This window comes from Rana temporaria, chromosome 4, assembly GCF_905171775.1.
Source record: "Rana temporaria chromosome 4, aRanTem1.1, whole genome shotgun sequence".
Taxonomy (NCBI): domain Eukaryota; kingdom Metazoa; phylum Chordata; class Amphibia; order Anura; family Ranidae; genus Rana; species Rana temporaria.
The window spans coordinates 100,198,413-100,222,798 of record NC_053492.1 but is presented as its reverse complement, the minus strand read 5'-3'; the positions used below and the strand labels follow the sequence as shown (position 1 = coordinate 100,222,798).

General features: G+C 43.1%; 1 protein-coding gene across 1 annotated transcript in view; it reads right to left on the bottom strand.

Annotated features, from left to right (window-relative positions):
* The window catches only part of ALKAL2 (ALK and LTK ligand 2), a 114,930-nt gene extending 92,880 nt beyond the window's left edge, over positions 1 to 22,050 (bottom strand). Inside the window, exons 1-2 of the mRNA XM_040348671.1 lie at positions 21,663 to 22,050; positions 21,148 to 21,435 (exon numbers count right to left, since the gene is read on the bottom strand). Of these exons, the coding sequence (XP_040204605.1) occupies positions 21,148 to 21,400 (253 nt within the window). The 5' untranslated portion in view covers positions 21,401 to 21,435; positions 21,663 to 22,050. The remainder of the gene's footprint in view (positions 1 to 21,147; positions 21,436 to 21,662) is intronic.
* Between the last annotated feature and the right edge of the window lie 2,336 nt (positions 22,051 to 24,386).

Sequence of the window (24,386 nt, the reverse complement as noted above, 5' to 3'; positions counted from 1 at the left end):
TGGAAGTGCGGCTGTCCAGTCTTTTCTCCGGTCTTCGCTTTGTGCATTGCCAGCACCCACGCTTCTGAGAGGACACTGATTGCTGAGTGCACTCACCTAGGGTGGCAGTTTCTCTTTTCTCTAAAGGAATGTGTATTGAAGTTCCTTGTGTCATGTTGTGGGTGGAGTTGAGTCATTGTCCATATTTGGTTGCTAACTGTATAAGAAGAGCTGAGTTTACCATTAAAGTAGTCATTCGTTTGGAACCAGAAAACAGAGCTGTGTGTCTCGTTATTCTGGGGAAATCCAATGGGTCCTGTCTGCTAGATTGAGGCGTGTCGGAAGCTGTCTTGGGTTAGTTGGAATGGAATATCGTAACGGTGTTAACCCCTGACCGTTACACAGTTTTAAAATAAAGGCTGATGATATAAAAAAAATAGAAAAATATCCCCTGATAAGAAAATATTTGGCATCAACCTGAAAATGTACCGTCTGTGCTTTTTCCCCTGTCATCATACTGAATGTCAAGACAGTCTATCTGCAAAAAAAAGCGGAGTTTTTCTTCCTGGCAGTGGTGTCACTAGGGGGTGGCTTCTGGGGCTATAGCCCCGAATCTGGGGTCCATAGCCCTGAGTATCGTACCGGGTGCAGCAGTGCACTCTGGGATATTTTTTTCCCAAGAGCAGCGGCCAGACATTCGTGGTGTCTGTCCTCTGTCCCCCTTTACAGCACAGTCCCCTCTTTTTATCAGGGTCCTCAGTTACCCTTCACATCACAGCCCCCTTTACATTGCAGTGCCCCTTTACAGTGCAATCCCCTTTACATTACAGTCCACTTTGCATGAATGTAACGGGGACTGCTCTGTAAAAGGGGCACTGTAATATAAAGGTGGCTGTGATGTAAAGGGGACTGCACCTGACAGGTGTTCAAAACCCTTTTGCTGCTTGCAGGATATTTTTTCCCATCCCAAAAGCACACCGCCCCAGTGTGAGAGCACTCGGCATGTGAGTCAGTTTTCAGGCGCTATTTTTAGCGCTAAAACGCATGAAAGCTGCCTCAGTGTAAACGGGGTCTACGTTATATTTTAGACACTTCTTTCAATTTTCAAATGTTAGCATTTTGCATGGTCACACAATAAATGTTCCCAATGTAAGCATCCCTATATTGGCTGCAGTTATCATGGGGAGTGTAAATACATCAAAATCCTAAAGCTGCATTGACCCCATTCTACACCACATACTGCCCCCTTCAGTAGAAGTGTGGAAGTTTCTTCTTGATTTGGTTGGACATGAAGGGATGTCTACTAATGCACACCGCTCCATTCTGAGAAGTAGGAGCATAACTTTGCACAACTTTGATGATACACTTGTGCATAAATACACGTTTCTGTGTCCTCAAAGATATAGCTGGTGACGTTAGGTTCATAGCTCCTTGTTACGTACTGTCCGTATTTTATAGATTACTGACCTTGAATGGACACATAACACTAAATATGTTACCTGTGTGTGCTTATTCAGTAAACGGTGTAAGGTGTAAGAATAAGTAGTAATCCTATAGCTTCCAATTAGAACTTGAAGTCCTGAAAGCTGAAGTCACACTTTAGGCCCGGATTTACTCCCTTTGCCGCCCCAAGGCCAGGTCCTTCAATGCCGCCCCCGCCTGCGCAGTACAGGGGGGACATTATCCGCCGGGGGACTTTTTCGGCAGGACACTGAGAACCGGGGGATGTTGCTGCCAAAAATAACATTGAGCATTGGGGGGGGGGGTGCTGCTGCTGAAAATGACAAAATTACATTGAGAACCGGGAGGGGGGGTGCTGCTGCCAAGAACTATCTCACCTTCTCTTCCCTCTGTTTTTTCTCCTCTCACCATCCACATGACAGGGGGGAACTCCCCATATGAAAGTGAAAGTGTCCTCTCCTCTCAGCCGCAGTGCCGCCCCTGCACCCACTGCCGCCCCGAGGCCTGGCCTTGTTGGTCTTGTCTGGAATCCGGCCCTGGTCACACTAGTGACTATGGGTACTGCACTTTTCATGTGGTACACTAATCCTTGCATTGTTTATTGCATGCTATAATCACAAGAAATATGCTGTGATTTTCAAAAAAGACAAAAGAAAAACTGGGTAAAATTGGGCTAGAGCCCTTGAGCAGTGTTTCTCAAACAGGGTGTTGTCTGGGTTGCACTTGTGTGGCATGAGCATGAAACCCAGTTTGCCCAGGATCAGAATGGCTCTAATGTGCAGAGGACCCCTGATATATGGGGAGCTCTAATGTGATGGGATGGCCCCCGAAGCGAAGGGCTGACTCTGGTGTGAAGGGGGACCCTGACATGATGGAAAGCCTCTGATATGATGTGGGGCCTCTGATGTGAAGGGGGGGTTTCTGATGTGATAGGGGACATCTAATGTTATGGGGGACCTCTGATGTGAAAAGGCTTCCAATGTGAATTTAATTTCATCAAGGCGGTTGTGTGCAGGCACAGAATTTCCATTGATAAATAACATTTACATTTTATACAGGGGTGCCTAGAGTATATTTTTAAAAGGTGCTACAACTGTAAAAAAAGTTGAGAAATGCTGCCCTATAGTTCCATCATCTCAGACTAGCAAGAAACTACATTGCACAATCTTATTAACTGTGAAACGGTCCACTAAATATAATGCAAACAGTGGTCTTTGTAGCGTGTTAAAAAGAGTACTGTATGAGATATGTAACTCTTTAAAAAAAACGTATATGATGTGAATAATAAAGCTGGAATTTTTAATAAAATGTCAAGTATGTGTTCAATTTATATCCTTCGAGTTCCATCCTAGAAGTCCTTTAGTGTTTTTTTTTTTTGGTGTGGATATTAACAAGAGACATGCTGAACTTATCTCTACTATTTCAAGTTTAAACAAAGCAAAAAGGAGCTCTTGTACCTACAGCAGTGCTAATATGGGGAGTCCTGGATGGCGTATACCCAGTGAAGGTTATATCATTTTACTGAGATAGTTAAAAGGATCATTCCAACCTCTTGAGTAGTTCCATACCCTGGCTTACATACTTGGCTGGAGAATAGAGGTAGACAGACTTACACAAGCTGGAGCTCGTGAGAAAAACAGTATCCAGAAACACACAGCCTCCAGCACCAGCTTACACAACACCCAGGTAATGCCAACAAGTATGATCTGTCTACTTTTACCAATCGTATAACCTAGATGTAATATAGCCTAAATTACAGTATATGCTATGGCAGATTAAACAGCAAGTAGTACATATCTAGCAGGTGTAGCATTTAAATCTGGAAGTCTAATTTTCGATTCATCTGTCCAGGAGTAAAAAACACTCCAATGTACCCCCTACTTAAAACAGCAGAGAATTTGTGTACAACAAGACTATTTTTATCATAGAATGAAGGTCCTGGAAATCACTAAACATAGTCAGATGTTCTAATAAATCTACAAATATATACTGGCATATACCTAAAAGTCATGTGGGTTATTCAGAACTGGTGTGTCACTAATTTGAGATTAATAAAAGTAAAAACTATTGGTTTCTAGTACTCTCTAAGGAATAGATAATCATCCTTTACCCATAATCACTGCCCTTAGCTCTTAGGCTGGTCATACACAAGGCAATATTTTAGCAATACTCTAAAAAAGCTTCAAGATCACATGGATATAAATATACAGGGTGGGCCATTTATATGGATACACCAAAAACAAAAGTTGGATTCAAAATGGCCGACTTCAAAATGGCCGCCATGACCACCACCCATCTTGAAAAGTTTCCCCCCTTACATATACTAATGTGCCACAAACAGGAAGTTAATATCACCAACCATTCCCATTTTATTAAGGTGTATCCATATAAATGGCCCACCCGGGTGGATCCAAATAAATGGCCCACCCTGTACAAATATTCAGTTTTTATTGTGGTATAGCTCTGATCTGAATAATAATCTTTGCCATTAAAACTTGTTTGAATTTGTTAGGAAACTGTGAGGTTGATTTACTAAAGGCAAATGGGCTATTCACTTTACAAGAAATTTTTCCTTCAGGGTTGAAGGTCTTATGACTTCCATCATCCAATGATGTGTGAGCAAAAATGCATCTCTTTTTTTTTTTCCTTGAACATGATTCAGTATTTTTTGCAAAGTGGATCTTCACCACATTAATAAAGAGGTTGTAAAGGTTTTTATTTTTTTTTTTTCTAAATAGGTTGCTTTATGCTAGTGCATTGTTGGTTCACTAACCTTTTCCTTCAATTTTCCTTTTAAAAGTTTTTTTTCCGTCTGAATTTCTCACTTCCTGTTCCTACTCAGTAAGTTTGCCCCCATCATCCGAGCTGTTCTGGCTGGGGGTTAGTCAGCGTGCTCACTCCCTCCCTACATCCCTGCGGGAAGACGCTGTGAACGTTCAAAACCCCCAAACGTTCACTGCGTCTCCCAGCAGGGATGTAGGCCCAAGGGAGGGGGCGAGCACGCTGACTAACCCCCAGCCAGAACGGCTTGGATGATGGGGGCAAGCTTACTGAGGAGGAACAGGAAGTGAGAAATTCAGACAAAGAAAAAAACATTTAGAAGGGAAATCGAAAGAAAAGGTAAGTGAACCAACAATGCACTAGCTTAAAGGAACCTGTTTAGAAAATAAAAAACAAACCTTTACAACCCCTTTAATTTAAGCATGGGGAAAATTAATTTGCATAGTAAACAGCTTTTTTTACCTTCAGAAAATTAGCCCCTATGTGTGTCTGTCTGGTATAAAGCTTGCTTTAAATATTAAAACCAACATACAGCAATGGCTAAAGTTGTAGTATACTATAACTACTTCTCGGGAGACCAAATTCAATATATAAATGTTTCTATTAATGCTAAGATTGGCATATTATTTATTTTCGGGTATTGGTCCTTTAAGTAACATTAAACAATATCCTTATGCTCCAAAAATAATCCATACTCATCTATTACTATTTTCATGAAATGTTTCTTAACCTCCCTGACGGTATGATTCTGTCTGGAATTACGTACCAAAAGCGGTACATTTATTTTGCAAGGAAATTTGGCGTTTTATACTGTAGGCCTGTAATTTTTAGAAATAACTCACTTAAATCTGACCAAGCAAGAGTCTTGTAGGCATCCCGGGTATGATTTTTTTTTTAAAACAAAATTATAAATTATAATATAATAAATAATTATAACAAATAATAATATAATTATAATAAAAATTATTCAATAATGTAATCAACTCAAAATCACTGAATTTTGCTCAGTTGCAGAATTGTCGCTGTCATTACTTTTATTTTTTTTATGACGAATTTCCCCACAAATCGCTATCGCACATTTCTGCAAGTGATTATAATTTATTATCGCTGTTTTCTAGCTGATCTAAAACCATTTTTGACATAAAGGGACACTTTTGGACAATCTACAGTTTTTAGGCAGAAATGACATTTTTTATTTTTATAAAAGTACATGTAGGGCACTGGGCAGACCACTAGGGACAAGGGGGGTGTGTATTTTTTACATACAGTACTGTAATCTATAAGATTACAGTATACTGTATGTAAAGTGTTTGTTTACTTTTTTGAATTTGGCGCCGTTCTCCACTCCCGTGCGTCGTAACGTCGCAGGGAACGGAGATCGGCGTCACACGGGGACTCTGAATCGAGCGAGGAGGACCCGCTCGCTCACACAGCGGGATGGCATCGCTGGATCCAGGGACAAGGTGAGTAATTTGCCCGTGGATCCAGCAAAAGGTAAGCCGCGCCGCTGCACGTCCACCCCGAGCGTGACTCGGGTATACCGATTTTAGCATTGAAAACCAACCCCGAGTCACGCTCGGGTTTACCGTCAGGGGGGTTAAAGCACAGTTCCACCCAAAAATTTAACTTGCGCTTTAAGGGAAAGTGACCACCTGAAATGCCACATTTGGCATGTCATTTTTTTGGGGGGGGAGCGAAAACCCTCTTTTCCCACTTCCCCCCGGGGCACCGCGGCGCCGGAAGGAAGTTCACCCCTCCCCCTCCCTCTCGGCAATCATCTGGGACACATCAGAGGTCCCAGATGATTGCCTGGCCAGTCACAGTGCGCAGTGCATGCCCGGCTGTGAAGGTAAGTGTCTGATTATTAAAAGTCACTGTAGCTGCTGACTTAAAAAAATGTTTTAAGTCGGAACTCCGCTTTAATGTGGTTGTCTACCTCCTTGTATTTATAACATCCTCTGTGAGCTCCTGAACCTCTACTTTTCCCTTTACTTACATTTGTTTGCAAAGAGCCATGCATGTTAGTTGCGGTCATGTGGCACTACTCTGGGAACACTATGGGGGAGATTTACTAAAACTGATGCACACACAATCTGTTTCAGCTGGGCATAGTAACCAATCAGCTTCTAGGTTTTAACTCCCATTCACATCGGCGCGATTTGACATGTCAAATCGCAGCCTATTGCCAGCAACAGCACGGTCCCAATCGGTGTGACACTGACTTTGCGGCTCACGCACGGATTTCCAAAAGAAGTTCCTGCACTACTTTTGGTGACTTCGGGGGAGATTTCAATAGATATCTATGCATGAACCCGTACAGATATCTTTCAAATAGCCACCGAACTGGCGCTGAAATGCGGGTTTGACAGCACCGCCCCCCCCCCCCGAGCCCCCGTTTTACTTACCTCACCGTTCGAAAGTCCCGGGCGCGTGCTTGTCATCCTGCTCGGTTCCCAGCCTGGCCGTTGATTGGCTAGGCTGGGCGGATTGATAGCAGCGCAGCCATTGGCTGGCGCTGCTGTCAATCACAGCGGATGACGCGGCGCGCCGGGGGGCGGGGCCGAGTGATACAGTCGGCGGCTATGGCCGCTGCTGTATCACGGGAGCGCGCTCGCAAAAGCTTTCCACCATGCGAGGGAGCTCGCATGAACGTGGAAAGCTTTTGCGAGGAGGAGCCGAGACAGCCGCCGAGGGACCCCAGAAGACACGGATCCGGGTCACTCTGTGCAAAACGATCTGCACAGTGGAGGTAAGTAGAACATGTATGTTATTTAAAAAAAAAAAAAATTGTACCTTTAGTGTTCCTTTAATTTAACAGGCTGAAGTTAAAAGCTAATTGGTTACTATACACAGCTACACCAAATTCTGTGTTCACCAGTTTTATTAAATCTTCCCTACGAATCCCATAGTCTATAGGCCAACTCTGCAGCGATGAAGAGTGACTACATTCCAACATATAGAGACCATGGTGAGTGAATGTAGCCGGCCTCTAACAGGATGTTTGCAGCATGATGATCACAGCAGCAAATAAAAGGAAATTTATAAAAGGCTGAGAGCGATAGAAAGTCATTTTTGTGCTAAAAATACATACTTTAATAGAATTTTCTTTTTTTTTTCTAATCTTTAGTGTCATTTTAAGCTCCCCTATTATTAAAGGGGTGTTCCACTAATTTTTTATGTTTATTAAAAGTCAGCAGCTACAAAACGTGTAGCTGCTGGCTTTTAATAAACAGACACTTACCTGCTCCACGTTCCAGCGACGTGCCGGCCGGGGCTCGGCTCCTCCCCCCCCCTCTCCGGCCGGCGTCTTCATTCCAAGTGTGGGCACCCGGCCGTGACAGCTTTCAGCTTCACGGCCGGGCACCCACTGCGCATGCGTGAGCATCACTGCGCAATGCGCGAGCGGCGCTGCGCCATCCAATTGGACAGGCGATCGCTTGGGACCTGTGATGTGTCCCAGTCGATCGCCTACAGGGAGGGGCTGCAGAAAGGCGATTAGACTATTCGCCTTAGCAGCCCCTCGGCGGAAGGAGGAAGTGGGACAGGAAGTCCCACTCCTCCTGAAGCCCCCACACCCCCCAAAAAAATTACATGCCAAATGTGGCATGTAAGGGGGCGAGGAGTGGATTAAGCGGAAGTTCCACTTTTGGGTGGAACTCCGCTTTAAGTCACTAGAGCAATGTTTTTCAACCATTTTACTATGGAAGAATCCTTGAAATAATTTGAGGTCCCAAGGAACCCTGGCTAAAACCTATTATATTATCCTATTAAGGCACACTAAATAAGAAAGGTGGACACTGAAAATTGCTGTGCCCCTTTACGCCGATGATCAGAGGGAAAATGCCACCTTAAAGGGGTTGTAAAGGTTTGTTTTTTATTTTCTAAATAGGTTCCTTTAAGCTAGTGCATAGTTGGTTCACTTACCTTTTCCTTCGATTTCTCTTCTAAGGGCCAGATTCTCGTCCAGCGGCGTATCTTTGTGGCGGCGTAACGTATCCGATTTACGTTACGCCTCCGCAACTTAGACGGGCAAGTGCTGTATTCTCAAAGCACTTGCTCCGTAAGTTGCGGCGGCGTACCGTAAATCGGCCGGCATAAGCACGCCTAATTCAAATTTGGAACAGGGGGGCGTGTTTTATGTAAATGTTCTGTGACCCGACGTGATTGACGTTTTTCACGAACGGCGCATGCGCCGTCCGTGGAAATCTCCCAGTGTGCATTGCTCCTAATATGCCGCAAGGACGTATTGGTTTTGATGTTAACGTAAATTACGTCCAGCCCCATACACGAACGAGTTACGCAAACAACGTAACATTTTCAAATTTCGTCGTGGGAACGACGGCCATACATTGGTACGCCGCACTTACGCCACCATATAGCAGGGGTAACTATACGTCAGGAAAAGCCTATTGTAAACGGCGTAACTTTACTGCGTCGGGCAGGCGTACGTTCGTGAATTCGCGTATCTAGCTGATTTACATATTTCGACGCGTAAATCAGCATACACGCCCCTAGCGGCCAGCGTAAATATGCAGTTACAATCCGACGGCGTAAGAGACTTATGCCTGTCGGATCTAATAGATATCTATGCGTAACTGATTCTAAGAATCAGGCGCATAGATACGACTGGCTGGACGCAGAGATACGACAGCGTATCTGGAGATACGCCCTTGTATCTCCTCTAAGAATCTGGCCCTAAATGTTTTTTTTCTTTGTCTGAATTTCTCACTTCCTGTTTCTCCTCAGTAAGCTTGCCCCCATCATCCGAGCTGGGGGTTAGTCAGCCAGAACAGCTTACTGAGGAGAAACAGGAAGTGAAAAATTCAGACAAAGAAAACAAAGAAAAAAAAACATTTAGGGCTAGATTCAGATAGCCGGGTGCATTGTTACGGCGGCGTAGTGTACCGTATTTACGCTACGCCGCCGTAAATCAGAGAGGCAAGTGCTGTATTCACAAAGCACTTGCCTCCTAAGTTATGGCGGCGTAGCGTAAATGGGGCCGGCATAAGCGTGCCTAATTCAAATGAGTATGAGGGGGGCGTGTTTTATGTAAATGGATGGTGACCCAAAGTGATTGACGTTTTTTACGAACGGCGCATGCGCCGTCTGTGTACAAATCCCAGTGTGCATTGCTCCAAAGTACGCCGCAAGGACGTATTGGTTTCGACGTGAACGTAAATTACGTCCAGCCCTATTCGCGAATGACTTAAGCAAACGACGTAAAAAATTCAAAATTCGACGCGGGAACGACGTCCATACTTAACATTGCGTACGCCTCATAGAAGCAGGAGCCGGAAAAGCCTTACGCAAACGACGTAAAAAAATTCTGCCGGGCGCACGCACGTTAGTGAATCGGCGTATCTAGGTCATTTGCATATTCTATGCCAAAACGACGGAAGCGCCACCTAGCGGCCAGTGTAAATATGCACCCTAAGATACGACGGTGTAAGAGACTTACGCCAGTCGGATCTTAGGCTAATTTCGGCGTATCTTGCTTTCTGAATACAGAAAGAAGATACGCCGGCGCAACTTTGAATTTACGTGGCGTATCTATAGATACGCCGGCGTAAGTCCTTGCTGAATCTAGCCCCTAGAAGGGAAATTGAAGGAAAAGGTAAGTGAGCCAACAATGCACTAGCTTAAAGGAACCTATTTAGAAAATAAAAAACCTTTACAACCCCTTTAAATTGTCAGTCATTGGGATTGCATACCTCCCAACATTTTGAGATGGGAATGAGGGACACCTACTAGCAAACGTATGTAGGCATAGGACACGCCTCCTGCCACATCCCCTTAAAGGACAATTAACCCAAAAAAGGTTAATTAAATCCAAAAGCCCCCCTTTTTTTATCACTACTATTCCTTTATATTGCCTTTTAAAATGTAAAAATGCAGCAATTTAGAATTTGGATGAAAGGTTTAGAACTGGGAAACTTGGAAATGTTATATACAACTATATAGATCAGGCCAAAATGAGGGACAAATGAAGGGGGAAGAGGAACAGAGGGACATTGCTCCAAATCAGGGACAGTCCCTCGAGCTATGGGATCATACCCCCCCCCCCTTAATAATCAGTGGGCAGGAAAAGGGCCCCTGGCAGCCAGCTAAAAACATCATTAGCATGCTTACTAGGGTTGCCATCTTTTCTTCGAGCCAAACCCGAACACTTTAGCGGCACAGGGCACGTTTTTTTTCGTAGTATACACAATCGGATAATAAAAGACCTGGGGCACCTTTGGGTGCCTCAAGGACAGTGGTATTGCAGCGTGCTGCGGCAAACAGTGGGTGTGGCCAAACTGCTCTTGCTGATATCGTGGCTCCCCCTCAGTGATGCCAAACCTGCCCCCAGACAGCGGCCCGCATCTCCCGAATGGCAACAGATTTTTGTGTGACTACCTCAGTTACTTGGGGAGCCACAGCCCAGTCTAAATAATGTGTCCGGGTTTCAGGCAGACTGAAACCCGGACACAAGATCCCAAACCCGAACTGTCCGGGTGAATCCTGGACAGGTGGCAACCCTAATGCTTACCCGTGAGATCAGAGGGGAGAAGCTCCACTGATTCTAGGTCACTGGCTCAGATAAGTCACCATCAGAGGGGAGACAGATCCACTACAGTTCTCTGCTCAAGTAATCCCTAACAACCTCTGTAAGAAGCTGAGGGTTCCTAGAACCCTGCACTAGAGTGTGATCCACTATAGCCACCCAAGCCATAAAAACAAATAAAGGGGCAAAGCCATACTAGCAGCAATATTGTAGGAAACATTAGCAGTACCTTCTAGTCTCTCTAAACATTTTCCTCTGATGATTTGTAGCTGGCTATAGAGCTGTTTGTTTCCTATCCAAATTGTTGGTGTTCCTTGTTATCAGCAGCTACATTGGATACCAGGGCATCTCCTGAAGGCGGCAATGCAGCACCGAGCCTTTGTTGAGCCACTGAGCTACACATTGATAGAACTGTTGTAACACCTTTCATTAACCACTTTGCCTCCGGAAGGTTTACCCCCCTTCCTGACCAGGACATTTTTTGCGATTTGGCACTGCGTTACTTTAACTGACAATTGGACAGTAGTTCGACACTATACCCAAATAAAATGTATGTTCCCTTTTCCCCACAAATAGAGCTGTCTTTTGGTGGTATTTGATCACCTCTGCATTTCATTTTTTGTGTGCTATAAACAAAAAACGACAATTTTGAAAACAAAACTCAATATTTTTTACTTTCTGCTTTAAAACACATACAATAAAAAAAATAAAAATAACAATTTGTCAGGAAAGGGGTTAAAAGGTTAATAAAGCGAAAAAAATGTTTTCTTAAAATAACAAACATGTCATACTTACCTCCACAGTGCAGTTCGTTTTGCACAGAGTGGCCCCGATCCACGTTTTCTGGGGTCCCTCGGTGGCTGTCTCTGGTCCTCCCCGCAAGAACTCACCACATTCATGCGAGAGGGCTCGCATGGTGATGAGTCCTTGCAGGCACGCTTCCGTGATACAACGAGCGGCCATAGCCGCTCACTGTATCACTCGGCCCCGCCCCTTGGCGCGCCGCGTCACTGGATGTGATTGACAGCAGCACCAGCCAATGGCTGCGCTGCCCTCAATCCATCCGCTCTAGCCAATCAGCAGCCAGGCTAAGCGGCGAAGAGGATCTCGGGACCGAGCGCAGGACTTTTAAAGGGTCAGGTAAATAAAACGGGGGCTCGGGGGCCGGCATCATCAGATGTTTTTTCACCTTAATGCATAGATTGCATTAAGGTGAATTTTTTTTTCCTTTACAACCCCTTTAACATCAGGGGCGCTTAAAGGGTTAAATGTGTGCCTAGCTCTTGTTTCAGTGTAGTGGGAGAGGTGCTTTTACTAGTGGAAGGCACTGACAGAACGGCAATCTTCCTAGTTTACATAGACAGACTGGCATTCTGTCAGTTTACCGAACGATCAGCGGGTGCTGACAAACATCAGGTCCATGGGACCCGCTGTGTAAAATCACAGTAGGGGTGAGCCTCTAGCGGTGCGCCTTCGCCCAATACCCGGAAGTGCAGTAAATGTGATATGGGGCTATAAGAAGGCTATTCAAGGTGCTTTGGCCCCTACTACAAAATCAAGACATGGTATTAGAGGGGCAAAAAATGTTTTATGTAAGAAGCAATACTGTGTAACCTAGTGTGTAAATATATTGAGTTTTTTTTTTCCTTCTTCTTTTCATTTGCTTATTGTCTTAGAGCCGGTTCACACTGGGGCGACCTGGGATCCGACTTCAAGTCGCCCCAAGTCGCGCGGTCGAGGAAATTAATGGAAGTGAATGGGAGCCGTCTTAATGTACACTACTGAAGTCGCTCCGACTTCAGAAAAGGTTCCTGTACTACTTCAATCCCACTTCTAGGCAACTTGTAGGCAACTTGTTCCCATAGATTTCAATGGAAGTCGCCTCAGAAGTCGGATCACTGTCTTACCTGAAGCAACAATACAGGAAGATAACATACATTTCTCAGACAAACCCCTCCCTCCCCCCTCCCACAGAGCTGATTGTTGTTTGATTGGCCACTGGAAAGCCTCCTGTCCTGGAGGCGACTTGAAGTTGCCTTGTAAGTTGCCTGATGATTCATACTCAAGTCGTGTCCAAGTTGCCTCCCAAAGTTGTGCTGGAAGTCGTGTTGTCCCTGTGTGAATGGGCTCTTATACTTTGAGCCCTGGTTCACACTGGGCTGCGGGAGTGAAGCCGTACGAGTTCAGCTGAACTCGCACAATTTCACTCCCGCTGGCAGTCCCGATTTCAGCCGCGATTTAAGAGACATCTGTGCAGGTTTCTGCACAGATGTCTATGTAAATCCCGGCCCTAAATTGCAAAAAGTAGTACAGGAACTACTTTTTGAAATCGGTGCAGCGCCGCAGATGCGGCGTCGCACCGATTAGGATGGTGTCATTGGCGACAATTGCCGGAAAATTACGCCGATTTGAGATGCGATTTCACAAGTGAAATCGCATCTCAAATCAAACCAAATCGTACCCAGTGTGAACCTAGGATAAAAGTAATATTACTTTGCTGCTTAAATTAGTAAACAACTAGTCCACATAGGTGACCGGGCAACATTATGCAATGGTCGTGGTAATAGGATGCATAGAAAATGTAACAGTTTAAAGTCAATAAAATGATGTCAATCAGCCTTTATTTATTACATCATCAATGTAATTCTTAAAGGGGTTGTAAAGGTTTTTCCTAAGTAGCTTCCTTTACCCTAGTGCAGTCCTCCTTCACTTACCTCATCCTTCCATTTTGCTTTTAAATGTCCTTATTTCTTCTGAGAAATCCTCACTTCCTGTTCTTCTGTCTGTAACTCCACACAGTAATGCAAGGCTTTCTCCCTGGTGTGGAGTGATTCTCCTGTAGCCCAAGGGAGAGGGCGAGCACGACACTCCACACCAGGGAGAAAGCCTTGCATTACTGTGTGGAGTTACAGACAGAAGAACAGGAAGTGAGGATTTCTCAGAAGAAATAAGGACATTTAAAAGCAAAATGGAAGGATGAGGTAAGTAAAGGAGGACTGCACTGAGATAAAGGAAGCTATTTAGGAAAACAAATATTAACTTTACAAACCCTTTAAGGCCCCCTTGGACATCAGAGTCGCATGACAAGTCGTACCCCATGATTCCCAATGATAACCATTTATATCTGTGCGACTTCAAGTCGTACTGACTTCATAGTAGTCCCTGTACTACTTTGGTCCGATTTTGATGCGAGTTGCGGTCCACAGACCTCAAGTTTACACAGGCATTACCTGAAATTGCGGCAAAATCGTGCAACTTTCAAGACGCAGCACTGTGAAAGAGGCCTTAAAGCGGAGGTTCACCCATAGAGAACACATTTTCCCCTTAGATGAATGCTCGTTTTGTCTAGGGGAATCGGCTAGTTGTTTTAAAATATGAGCATTACTTACCGTTTACGAGATGCATCTTCTCCGCCGCTTCCGGGTATGGACTGCAGGGCTGGGCGTTCCTATTTTGATTGACAGTCTTCCAAGAGGCTTCCGACGGTCGCATCCATCGCGTCACGATTTTCCAAAAGCAGCTGAACGTCGGTGCGCAGGCGCAGTATAGAGCCGCACCGACGTTCGGCTTCTTTCGGCTACGAGTGACGCGATGGATGCGACCGTCGGAAGCCTCTCGGAAGACTGTCAATCAAGAAGGAACGCCCGCTCCCGAAGACCCATACCCGGAAGCGACGGAGAAGATGCATCTCGTAAACGGTAAGTACTGCTCATATTTTAAAACAACTAGCCGATTCCCCTAGACAAAACGAGCATTAATCTAAGGGCAAAAGAGAAAAAAAAAACTAATTGGGTGAACTCCCGCTTTAACTAGCAAGCCCTAAATATAGTTGTTGGAAAGTCACCCATCATACACTATTGGATTTCATAGTAAAACAAAGGCTACTGGTAAAGCCAAAATAAGAAGAAAAAAATTAATACAAAAGTCAAAGCAAACTTCTACCTTGTAACTATTATACTTTAAACAAATGTCTCCTATGCCCTTATATGCTCAACATAGCCCCAGCAAGCCATCAATCATACGGTACATTTGTTGTAACTAAAAAATAAATAAATAAAAAATTAGAAATGTGATCTTTTAGGAAAAACAATAAACTGGACTCAGGATGGTAACTTGATATTCAGGACAGTCAAAAAAGAACTTGACAAATGACTTTTTTGTAACATGTTTGTAAACAGTCCAGACATTACTCTGTTCCCAATCAGGAACGTCCACATCTCGATGGTTGCACTGTGAGAAACAATATAACGCCGTGCTGTTTAAAAATTTACTACTGCCACAAAAAAAAAAAAAAGGAATACAATACACAAAGGGCCAGATTCACAAAACAGATACGACGGCGTATCTCCTGATACGCCGTCGTATCTCTGTTTTAGGGTCGTCCTAACTATGCGACTGATTCATAGAATCAGTTTCGCATAGTTATCCCTAAGATCCGTCAGGTGTAATTGAATTAAACTGTCGGATCTTAGGATGCAGTACCGCGGCCGCCGCTGGGGGGAGTTTGCGTCGTAAACCAGCGTCGGGTATGCAAATTAGTAGTTACGGCGATCCACGACGTTTTTTTGCGTTCGTTACGTCGTTGCTAGTCTAGTTTCCTGTCGCAAAGTTAGTCGTCGTTTTAGCTGCCCTAACTTTACACAGCCCATGTTAAAGTATGCCCATCGTTCCCGCGTCGAATTTCAATTTTTTTTTCTTGCGTAAGACGTCCGGGAATACGAAAGTACGCTACGCATGTCGCCGTTCGGAAAAATAACATCACTTCGCGCAAAGCACGGCGGGAATTTCAAAACGGAGCATGCGCAGTAGGTCCGGCGCGGGAGCGCGCCTAATTTAAATGGCACACACCCCTTTGAATTACGGAGGCCGCCGGCGTAAGTTTCCACGCAAGTGCTTTGTGAATCAGGCACTTGCAATGAAAACTTGCGGCGGTGTAACGTATCTACGATACATTACGCCACCGCGATTCTACGTGAATCTGGCCCAGAGTTCCAGCATTACCCAAAATATATATCAAAAGACTGAAGAAGCTTAACATAAAAGCAAGGTCATTAAAATCATTTTTAAAATGTATTATTTTGATACCCTGCTTTCCAGTTCCAAATTGGTCATAAATTGGTGGTACTAATGAAATAACCTTACCCCGAGGATGTGATGCCTTAGGCAGCTCCCTGGTTTGGCGTTTTGCTATCCTGCTTTCCGGAGCCAAATCTGTCATAAATGTGGAGGCACACTTTAAATGACCTTGAATAAATCTATTGACTTGGGCATCTGCCTGGTTTGCCTTTGCAGTGAGCATAGCCTTTTTCTTTCTCTAAGGATTTACATTTTATTCTAATATCACAGTGTAAAACGTAATCCAACGTTGTGGTCTAAAACTGTGAACAACCACTTATCTATGTGCCTGGGCAAACTCAACTGAAAACTGGAAAGTCAAGAAAATGAACATCAATCAGCTATTATTTACTACACCATTAATGTTTTGCCTAAACTAGTTTGCAATAATATATACAAAGTTGTTGGCAAGCCACCAGTCACTCATCCTACACGATTGGTAATACAAAGGCTGTTTGTAAAGCCAGAATAAGGACGTTTCCAGTATTACCCAAAGACTATGGCCCAGATTCTCAAAGGACTTACGACGGCGTAGCGGCATGTACGCCGTCGTAAGTCCGAATGAGAGCCGTCGTATCTATGCGGCTGATTCTCAGAATCAGTTACGCATAAATTTGGCTAAGATACGAGCGGCATAAATCTCTTACACCGTCGTATCTTAGTTGCATATTTACGCTGGCTGCTAGGTGGCGTTTCCGTAGATTTCCGCATTGAATATGCTAATGAGCTAGATACGCCGATTCACGAACGTACGTGCGCCCGGCTTAGCAAGATACGTCGTTTACGTAAGACATACGCCGGCGTAAAGTTACCCCTCATAAAGCAGGGGTAAGTCATGTTAGGTATGGAAGTTGGAAACGTCGGAACAGCATCGTGTTTTACGTCGTTTGCGTAAGTCGTCCGTGAATGGGGCTGGACGTAAGTTACGTTCACCTCGACTAGGCATTGAGCGGGAGTCATTTAATTTGAAAATTTGGGTCACGATACATTAACATAAAACACGCCTACACTAGCCTACTAGCTTACGCCGGCACAGTTACACTACGCCGTCGTAACTTTGGGCGCAAGTCCTTTCAGAATACGGGACCTGCCTCACTAAGTTACGGCGGCGTAGTGTATCTGAGATACGCTACGCCCGCCTATAGATAGGCGCTTTTTTGAGAATCTGGCCCTATATCAATAGATAAGAATAACATAAAAAGCAAGGTCACCAATATCATTTACAAAATGTTTTCTTTTGATACTTTGCCTTCCAGTACCAGATCTGTCAAAAAACTTGGTGGTTCTAGTTAAGCTGGGGTACCGACCCCTGGACAGGTAAGTTTCCTAATATTAGGATTAGATTACACTAATGCCCTGTAAACACGATCGGATTTCTGATGGAATCAAATCCGATGGATTTTTTCGTCGGATATCCGATGAAGATGACTTTCATCAGTCTTGCCTACACACCATCAGACTAAATTCCGACCTTCCGACCTACGCGGTGACGTAAAACACTACGACGAGTCTAAAAAAAACGAAGTTCAATGTTTCCGAGCATGCGTCGACTTGATGAGCATGCGTGAATTTTTCTCCGATGGAGTTCCACACAGACAATCAGAATTTCTTATCGTTTTTTTTATCCATAGGAAAAATTTAAAACATTCTATTTTTTTACACCGATGGAAAAAAGACCGATGGGTCTCACACGATCGGTTTGTCCGAAGAAAACAGTCCATCGGTCTTTAGTATTTGTAGCTGCTAACTTTTAATTTTTTGATGGGGGGGGGGGGGGGGCTGGAGCTCTATGAATCCAATGCCTTCTGATGATTTCTGGCGCCAAATGTGTCCGAAAGGTGGAGGTACTAATCAAAGCGTAAGTAAACTCTAACACTAAATTTCCTTTATGTGGTCGTGCTCTTAAATATACCATTGAAAGTATTTTATTATATCGATATAAGTACAAAAAAAAAAAAAATCCAGACTTGTGAGCTGATAACTTCCAGTCATAGACGTGCGCACAGGGTGTGCCAGGTGTGCCTGGGCATACCCTAATCACAATGTGTAGCGCAGATTCCCCCTGCTGCTTTGCTGCAGAGAAAGAGACTGGGGAATCTTTGTCTTCAGTCCCTTTCTCTGTGTCAAAAGTGAGACATCAGGGGTCTGTTTAGATCCCTGATATTTCACCAAAGCCCCCCAATGGGGCTCCTAAAAAACATTGTAAAAAATAATAAAATAATAAGTAAATAAATAATAATAAATAAATAAAGTTGTAAAAGAGTAAAAATAAACAAATAATTAATATATATATATATATATATATATATATATATATATATATATATATATATATATATATATGAAAAATATATGAATATATATATATATATATATATGAATATATGAATATATATATATATATATATATATATATATATATATATATATATATATAAGTAAATAAATAATAATAAAAAAATTAAGTTGTAAAAGAGTAAAAATAAACAAATAATTAATATATATATAATATATATATATAATATAATATATATATGAATATATGAATAATATATATATATATATATATATATATATATATATATACATACACATACACAGAGACATATATACAGACGTGAGTTTGAGCTTTGGGGTGCACACCCTTATGCAATAGGCTGCGCACACCTATGCCTCCAGTACTCTCTCCCTCTGGATTGTTACCAGTTATTATTGTTCCCTGCTATCTCCCAAGTACTACAAAACATCTCCCCATTTTATGGAGGAGAGGGAGGTGTTGCGTACTGCTTGTTGTAGGGTGACAACACCTCTCGGTGAAGTTGTCACCATAGAAGAGGAAGAGTGTTAATGGCAGGATCACCAGGTTAAAATAAAGGGAAAAAAGGTGTAAAAAAAAAAAAGAGAAAATGAATGCAGCCATCACATCTAGGGCTGGTAAGCTGCAACACTATCAACTTTTGTTCTTGAATTTACCTATGCTTTAAAAACCTTACTCCATGAATTGTGTCCTGCTTTCTGGCACCAAATGTCTCATAAAGGTGGAGGTATGGTATATATGACCTGGTCGGACTTTATGCTATCCTGCTTTCCAACACCAAATATGTCATAAATGTGGATGTGCACTTTAAATGAACTTGCAGCATGAATGCATGGTGAGTGGTGACTATGGCAGCTGCCTAGTTTGCTTTCCAGCATCACGTTTCTCAGCAAGAAACTACCTGATGTAGCACAGTGGCTTAGTGGTTAGCACTTCTGTAGCACTAGGGTCATCAGTTTGAATCTCAACCGTGAATTTGCCTGCATGGAGTTTGCATGTTCTCTATGTCCTTGCATTGGTTTCCCCCCACACTCCACTGACATGCTGGTAGGTTAATTGGCGCTAGTATGTATATGTATGTAGAGACTGTAGATTGTAAGCTCCTAGAATCAGGAACTGATGTGACCATACAAAATATGTAAAGCTCCTGATAAATTGCTGGCACTATATAGAAAATATGATGCCTTAAAGTGTTATTAAACTCAAAGGCAAACATTTATCACACTGCAGCTTACCAATTCTTATATGTGGTGGCTGCATTTGTTTTCTCTATTAGCCTTTCTTTTATTTTCAGCTGCTGAGCCTGTCAGTAAGGTTGTTGTTTTTCAACACGATCATCTGCCCTACAGATGTAGCCGTTAGAGGGTTGAGACAATCCGTTTACCACTGACAGCTTACACTTGTTAGCTTTTATTTAATTATGTAAAACCTTTATAGTAAAGGAAGGTAGTATTGAGTTTCCTTTTAAGTGTCAAGACATGTTAAATGTTATATGTAAAGAAAAATGTAATAAAGAAGAGATTAAAGAGAAAAGAAAGAAAGAAAAAAAAAAAACTTTATCTCAAAAATGAAAAAAATAAAATAAAAAATGTTGCTGTAACTGCTTAAAAAGTATAATGCCGCGTAAACACCATCACTTTTTGTGATGAAAAAAAACCCGAAATTTTTAAAAACGTCATTTAAAATGACCGTGTGTGGGGAAAACGTTGTTTTATGTCTTCTGAAAAAATGATTTAAAATGATAGTGTGTGGGCAAAACGATGTTTAAAACAACGTTTTTAAACCCGCGCATGCTCAGAAGCAAGTTATGAAGCAAGCTTCAATGGAACAGAGTGCCGCCGTACGTGCTGAACGTAACCGCGCTTTGCTAGAGCATTTTGAAAAAACGATGGTGTGTATGCTCCGTTGTTTTTGAAAATGAAGTTTCAAAAATGTCGTTTTGTTTCATGATTTAAAACGTCATTTTATTTCATCACAAAAAAACGACCGTCTGTACGCGGCATTAGGCTGCACACATGCTGCAGCCGCGACTCACAGCAGGGGGTCTGGTGCGTCCCTGTTAACCGATTTAGGTCTGAATTTGCACTTGACCCTTTCCAAATGTGGACTGTGGCTGCCCCAGAGCTGTGTGAACGGGCACTATTGGCAGCTGGTCCCACTCTCCTGTCATGCCAATGTGGGGAAACCCTCATCCAATTTGCATATGTGTGAACACAGCCTTAGCTGGAGGTCTGCTTTAAATTGTTTAGTGCATTTAAATCTGCTAGTGCATTTAACATTCAGCTTCCCCCAGATTAACAGTATTGACAGGCAAGAGTGTGTCTGTGCTCCTTCATCCAGAGTGAAGGCACTCTAATACAAGAGATGTGTTATTGGCAGGATCTCCAGGTGAAAACAGAGAGAAAGAAAATCTAAAAATGTTAAGAAATGCAGCAACAAAATTTAACAATTAGTTAACTGCACTACATTTTTGTTTTTAAGTTTAATAGTACTTGAAGCAATGCCCAATCTGACTTTCTGCCTGTTTCCAATCTCTCAAGCCTCGTACACACAACCGAGTTTCTCGGCAAAAACCAGCAAGAAACTTGCTAGGAGATATTTTTTTGCTGAGGAAACCGGCCGTGTGTACATTTTCGTCGAGGAAACTGTCGAGAAACTCGACGAGCCAAAAAGAGAGCAAGTTCTCTATTTCCTCAACGGGAATGGAGAAAATTGGCTTGTCGAGTTCCTCGACAGCCTAACAAGGAACTCGCAGAGGAAAACGATGTGTTTCGCCCGACGAGTTCCTCGGTCGTGTGTACGAGGCTTCATAAGTGACCTGGCACCATGAATCTGTTGCCTTAGGCATCTGCCTAGTTTGCCTTTTGCAGTGAGCAGAGCCCTAAGAAAAGCACCAATCCCACAAAGCAGGCGAATGCACTTCCTTATGAAAGTTCAGCCATGCACTTACCTACTCTCTGCTCGTGATAGGCTCCATACTCAACATCCTCCTTCCCCTCATGGTAATAACTTTGTTTGGAGGGATATTGCACTTGATTCTCCTCTTCCAGGTTATACTTCTTAAAGTCTTTGATGAGTTTCATGATAAATTTGAGCAGAGTTTTGTCTGTGAGGTTATTGGAGTCAGTCCTGTCCTTGCAGTATCCAGAGGAGAGCAATAGGAGCAGAATGGCCAGCACTGCGCTGTACATGACATCCCTCATCTTCTCATCCAGCAGTCAGGTACAGATCCACAGCTCTAGATTAGGTTGGGAAGAAAGAAAGTAGACTTCTATCAGTGTGGTTCAGTCTGCCAGTGAAGCTGAGCATCCTTCAGGGCTAGCTCTCCAAGTGTGAAGTGTCAGCACAGCCCAGCACTCTTTCTACACATCATACATAAAAGAACAGCACAAGTCATCAGCACACACAGAGCTAGAAGTTGTCAGAAAAAAAGGTGTCATAAAGCACCTGGATCAGCACAGTTACCTTGCTGGGTTCTTCAGGGTCCCCTATAGCAGAGAGATGAGAAGTTTGCAGCTCCTCCAAGTCACTGTGAACCATGCCAGTCCCACCACATGGGTCTTATATAGAGTTTAGGTTGTCCATGAGCTGGATCTGATCACATCGAATTGGATGTGGGAGGAAACAAATAAAAGTCAAGTTGAAGAAGAATGAGTGCTATGGGGGGTCTTCCCCTGAGAGCTCTGGCCAAGGAGGTGAGGATCCCGACAATTAGTAACGCATTGCCATCAGCACAGCCTTGTGTGGGAAGTCCAGGCACGTCTCCTCTATCACAGCGATCATCACCCAGGAATCCATTAAAGGGGACTGTCACCTTGTAGGAAATCCTCCTTGTCAGGGTGTCAGCCAGTCAATCAGGGAATGGGGGGATCAGGAAGGATGGTGATGGAGTAATCTGATCTGCTTGAACTTTTCTGTTTGCTCTAATCTGTGTGTTTACCACTCCCAGCAAAGAGTAAATACAAGGCTGATTGTCTGCAGGTGAAGAAAGAGGAAGAATGGAAAAAGGAGAGCAGGGGACAAGTGATTTCGGCACGGAAAGGTTCAAGCTTTCTTTGCTTCTATTGCTTTATATTTACAATACATTACATCGGTACATAAGGTTTAAATATCCTGCTGCTTGTCACTACAGACACTTATTGGCGTCTCATCTACCGCCACCTAGTGGCCACAAGTGGAACTGCGGCAGCGATCCTAATAAACCGTGTCTAAGCTAAAACTTTCTTTCTTTCTTTCTTTTTTATAGTTTAACATACAGCAAGGGGCTCCAAGCTTTTCAGTACAAGGGCTTTACATAAATATTCGTGGGCTGAAAAAATAATCAGTTTTGTAAATTAATAAATACAATTTTAATTAATGCATATGTTTGTTTTGTAATTAGTATCATATGATTTAGACAGTGTTTTTCAACCTTTTTTCAGTCCAGACACCCTTTAGCCACTTCAATACCAGGCATTTTCACCCCCTTCCTGCCCAGGCCAATTTTCAGCTTTCAGCACTGTCACGCTTTGAATAACAATTGCGCGGTTGTGCAACGTGGCTCCCAAACAAAATTGACATCCTCTTTTCCCCACAAATAGAGCTTTCTTTTGGTGGTATTTGATCATCTCTGCGGTTTTTATTTTCCGCTCTAAACAAAAAAAGACTGACAATTAAAACAAAAAAAACACAATATTTTTAACTTTTTGCTATAATAAATATCCAATTTTTATTTATTTTTTTTTAAAACGATTTTTTCCTCAGTTTAGGCCGATACATATTCTTCTACATATTAGGGGATTGATTTATGACATTTTTTTTTTTTTTTTTTAACTAGTAATGGAGTCAAACTGCGATTTTTGTCAGGACTGCGATATTATGGCGGACACATCGGACACTTTTGACACCATTTTGGGACCATTCACATTTATACAGCGAACAGTGCTATAAATATGCACTGATTACTGTATAAATGTGGCTGGCAGGGAAGGGGTTAACACTAGGGGGCGACCAAGGGGTTAAAAGTGTTCTCTAGGGAGTGAATCTTACTGTGGGGGGAGGTGACTGACTTGGGGAGGTGACCGATCTGTGTTCCTAGGGACACACCATCGGCCTCCTCTCCCTGACAGGACGCGGATCTCTGTGTTTACACACAGGGATCCACGTCCCTGGCTCTGTAACTGTCGATCGCTAGTACCTGGCGGATATCGCGGCCACCAGGCAAGCGTATTGGCACCCGCGGGATGCGGTGGGCACGCGCGCCCCCTAGCGGCCGGGAGGCCCGAGTACGTCATATGAATATACACGGGTATTGAAGTGGTTAAAAATGGACAGTCCCGAGGCACCCCATTCTAAAATGTAAAAACTATTCTAATAGTTTTACACAATGCAGCAACACACTTAGGACACCCAACATCAGAAGTGATTTATTCTTCCAAAGCAAATACACTTTTGCAAACTGGTACTGACTAGTATTCCAATTCTTCTCTTCTCCCTAAGTTTTCATCCATCACCCTGTGTGGCATTGATTTCCACCTGTTTAGACCCCTGATATTTCACCAAAGCCAAAGCAATAAAAAAAATTGGAGAAAACAATAAAAAAAAAATCTAATTGTTGAAAATAAAATAATAACAAATAAAAAACGACTGACACCGTTCACTGCCCTACTGACACCAATCTCTGCCCTACTGACACCAATCTCTGCCCTACTGACACCAATCTCTGCCCTAATGACACTGTCCACTGCTCTACTGGCAACACCATTATATATACACACATGTACACGCACATATATGCATTTTGGGGTGCACACCCTAATGCAATAGGCTGTGCACACCTATGGCTGGTGCATAGCTCCCAACTGTCCCTGATTTCGAGGGACTGTCCCTGATTTGAAACAATGTCCCTCTGTCCCTCATTCTCCTCATTTGTCCCTCATTTTGGTCTGATCTATACAGATGTATATAAAATGCACTTTTTATCTATCAAAAAGTTTTTTTCAGCCCTAAAACTTTCATCTGATTTCTAAATTGCTGCATTTGTAAATTGCAAAAGCCAATATAAAGGAATAGTAGTGGTAAAAAAAAAGCACTTGTGGGTTTTAACCAATCTTTTTTTTGTGTACAATTCTCCTTTAACGGGCGTGTCAAGGGGTGTGTCATATGCCTGCATTCTTTTTCTGACAGGTGTCCCTCATTCCCATCTAAAAA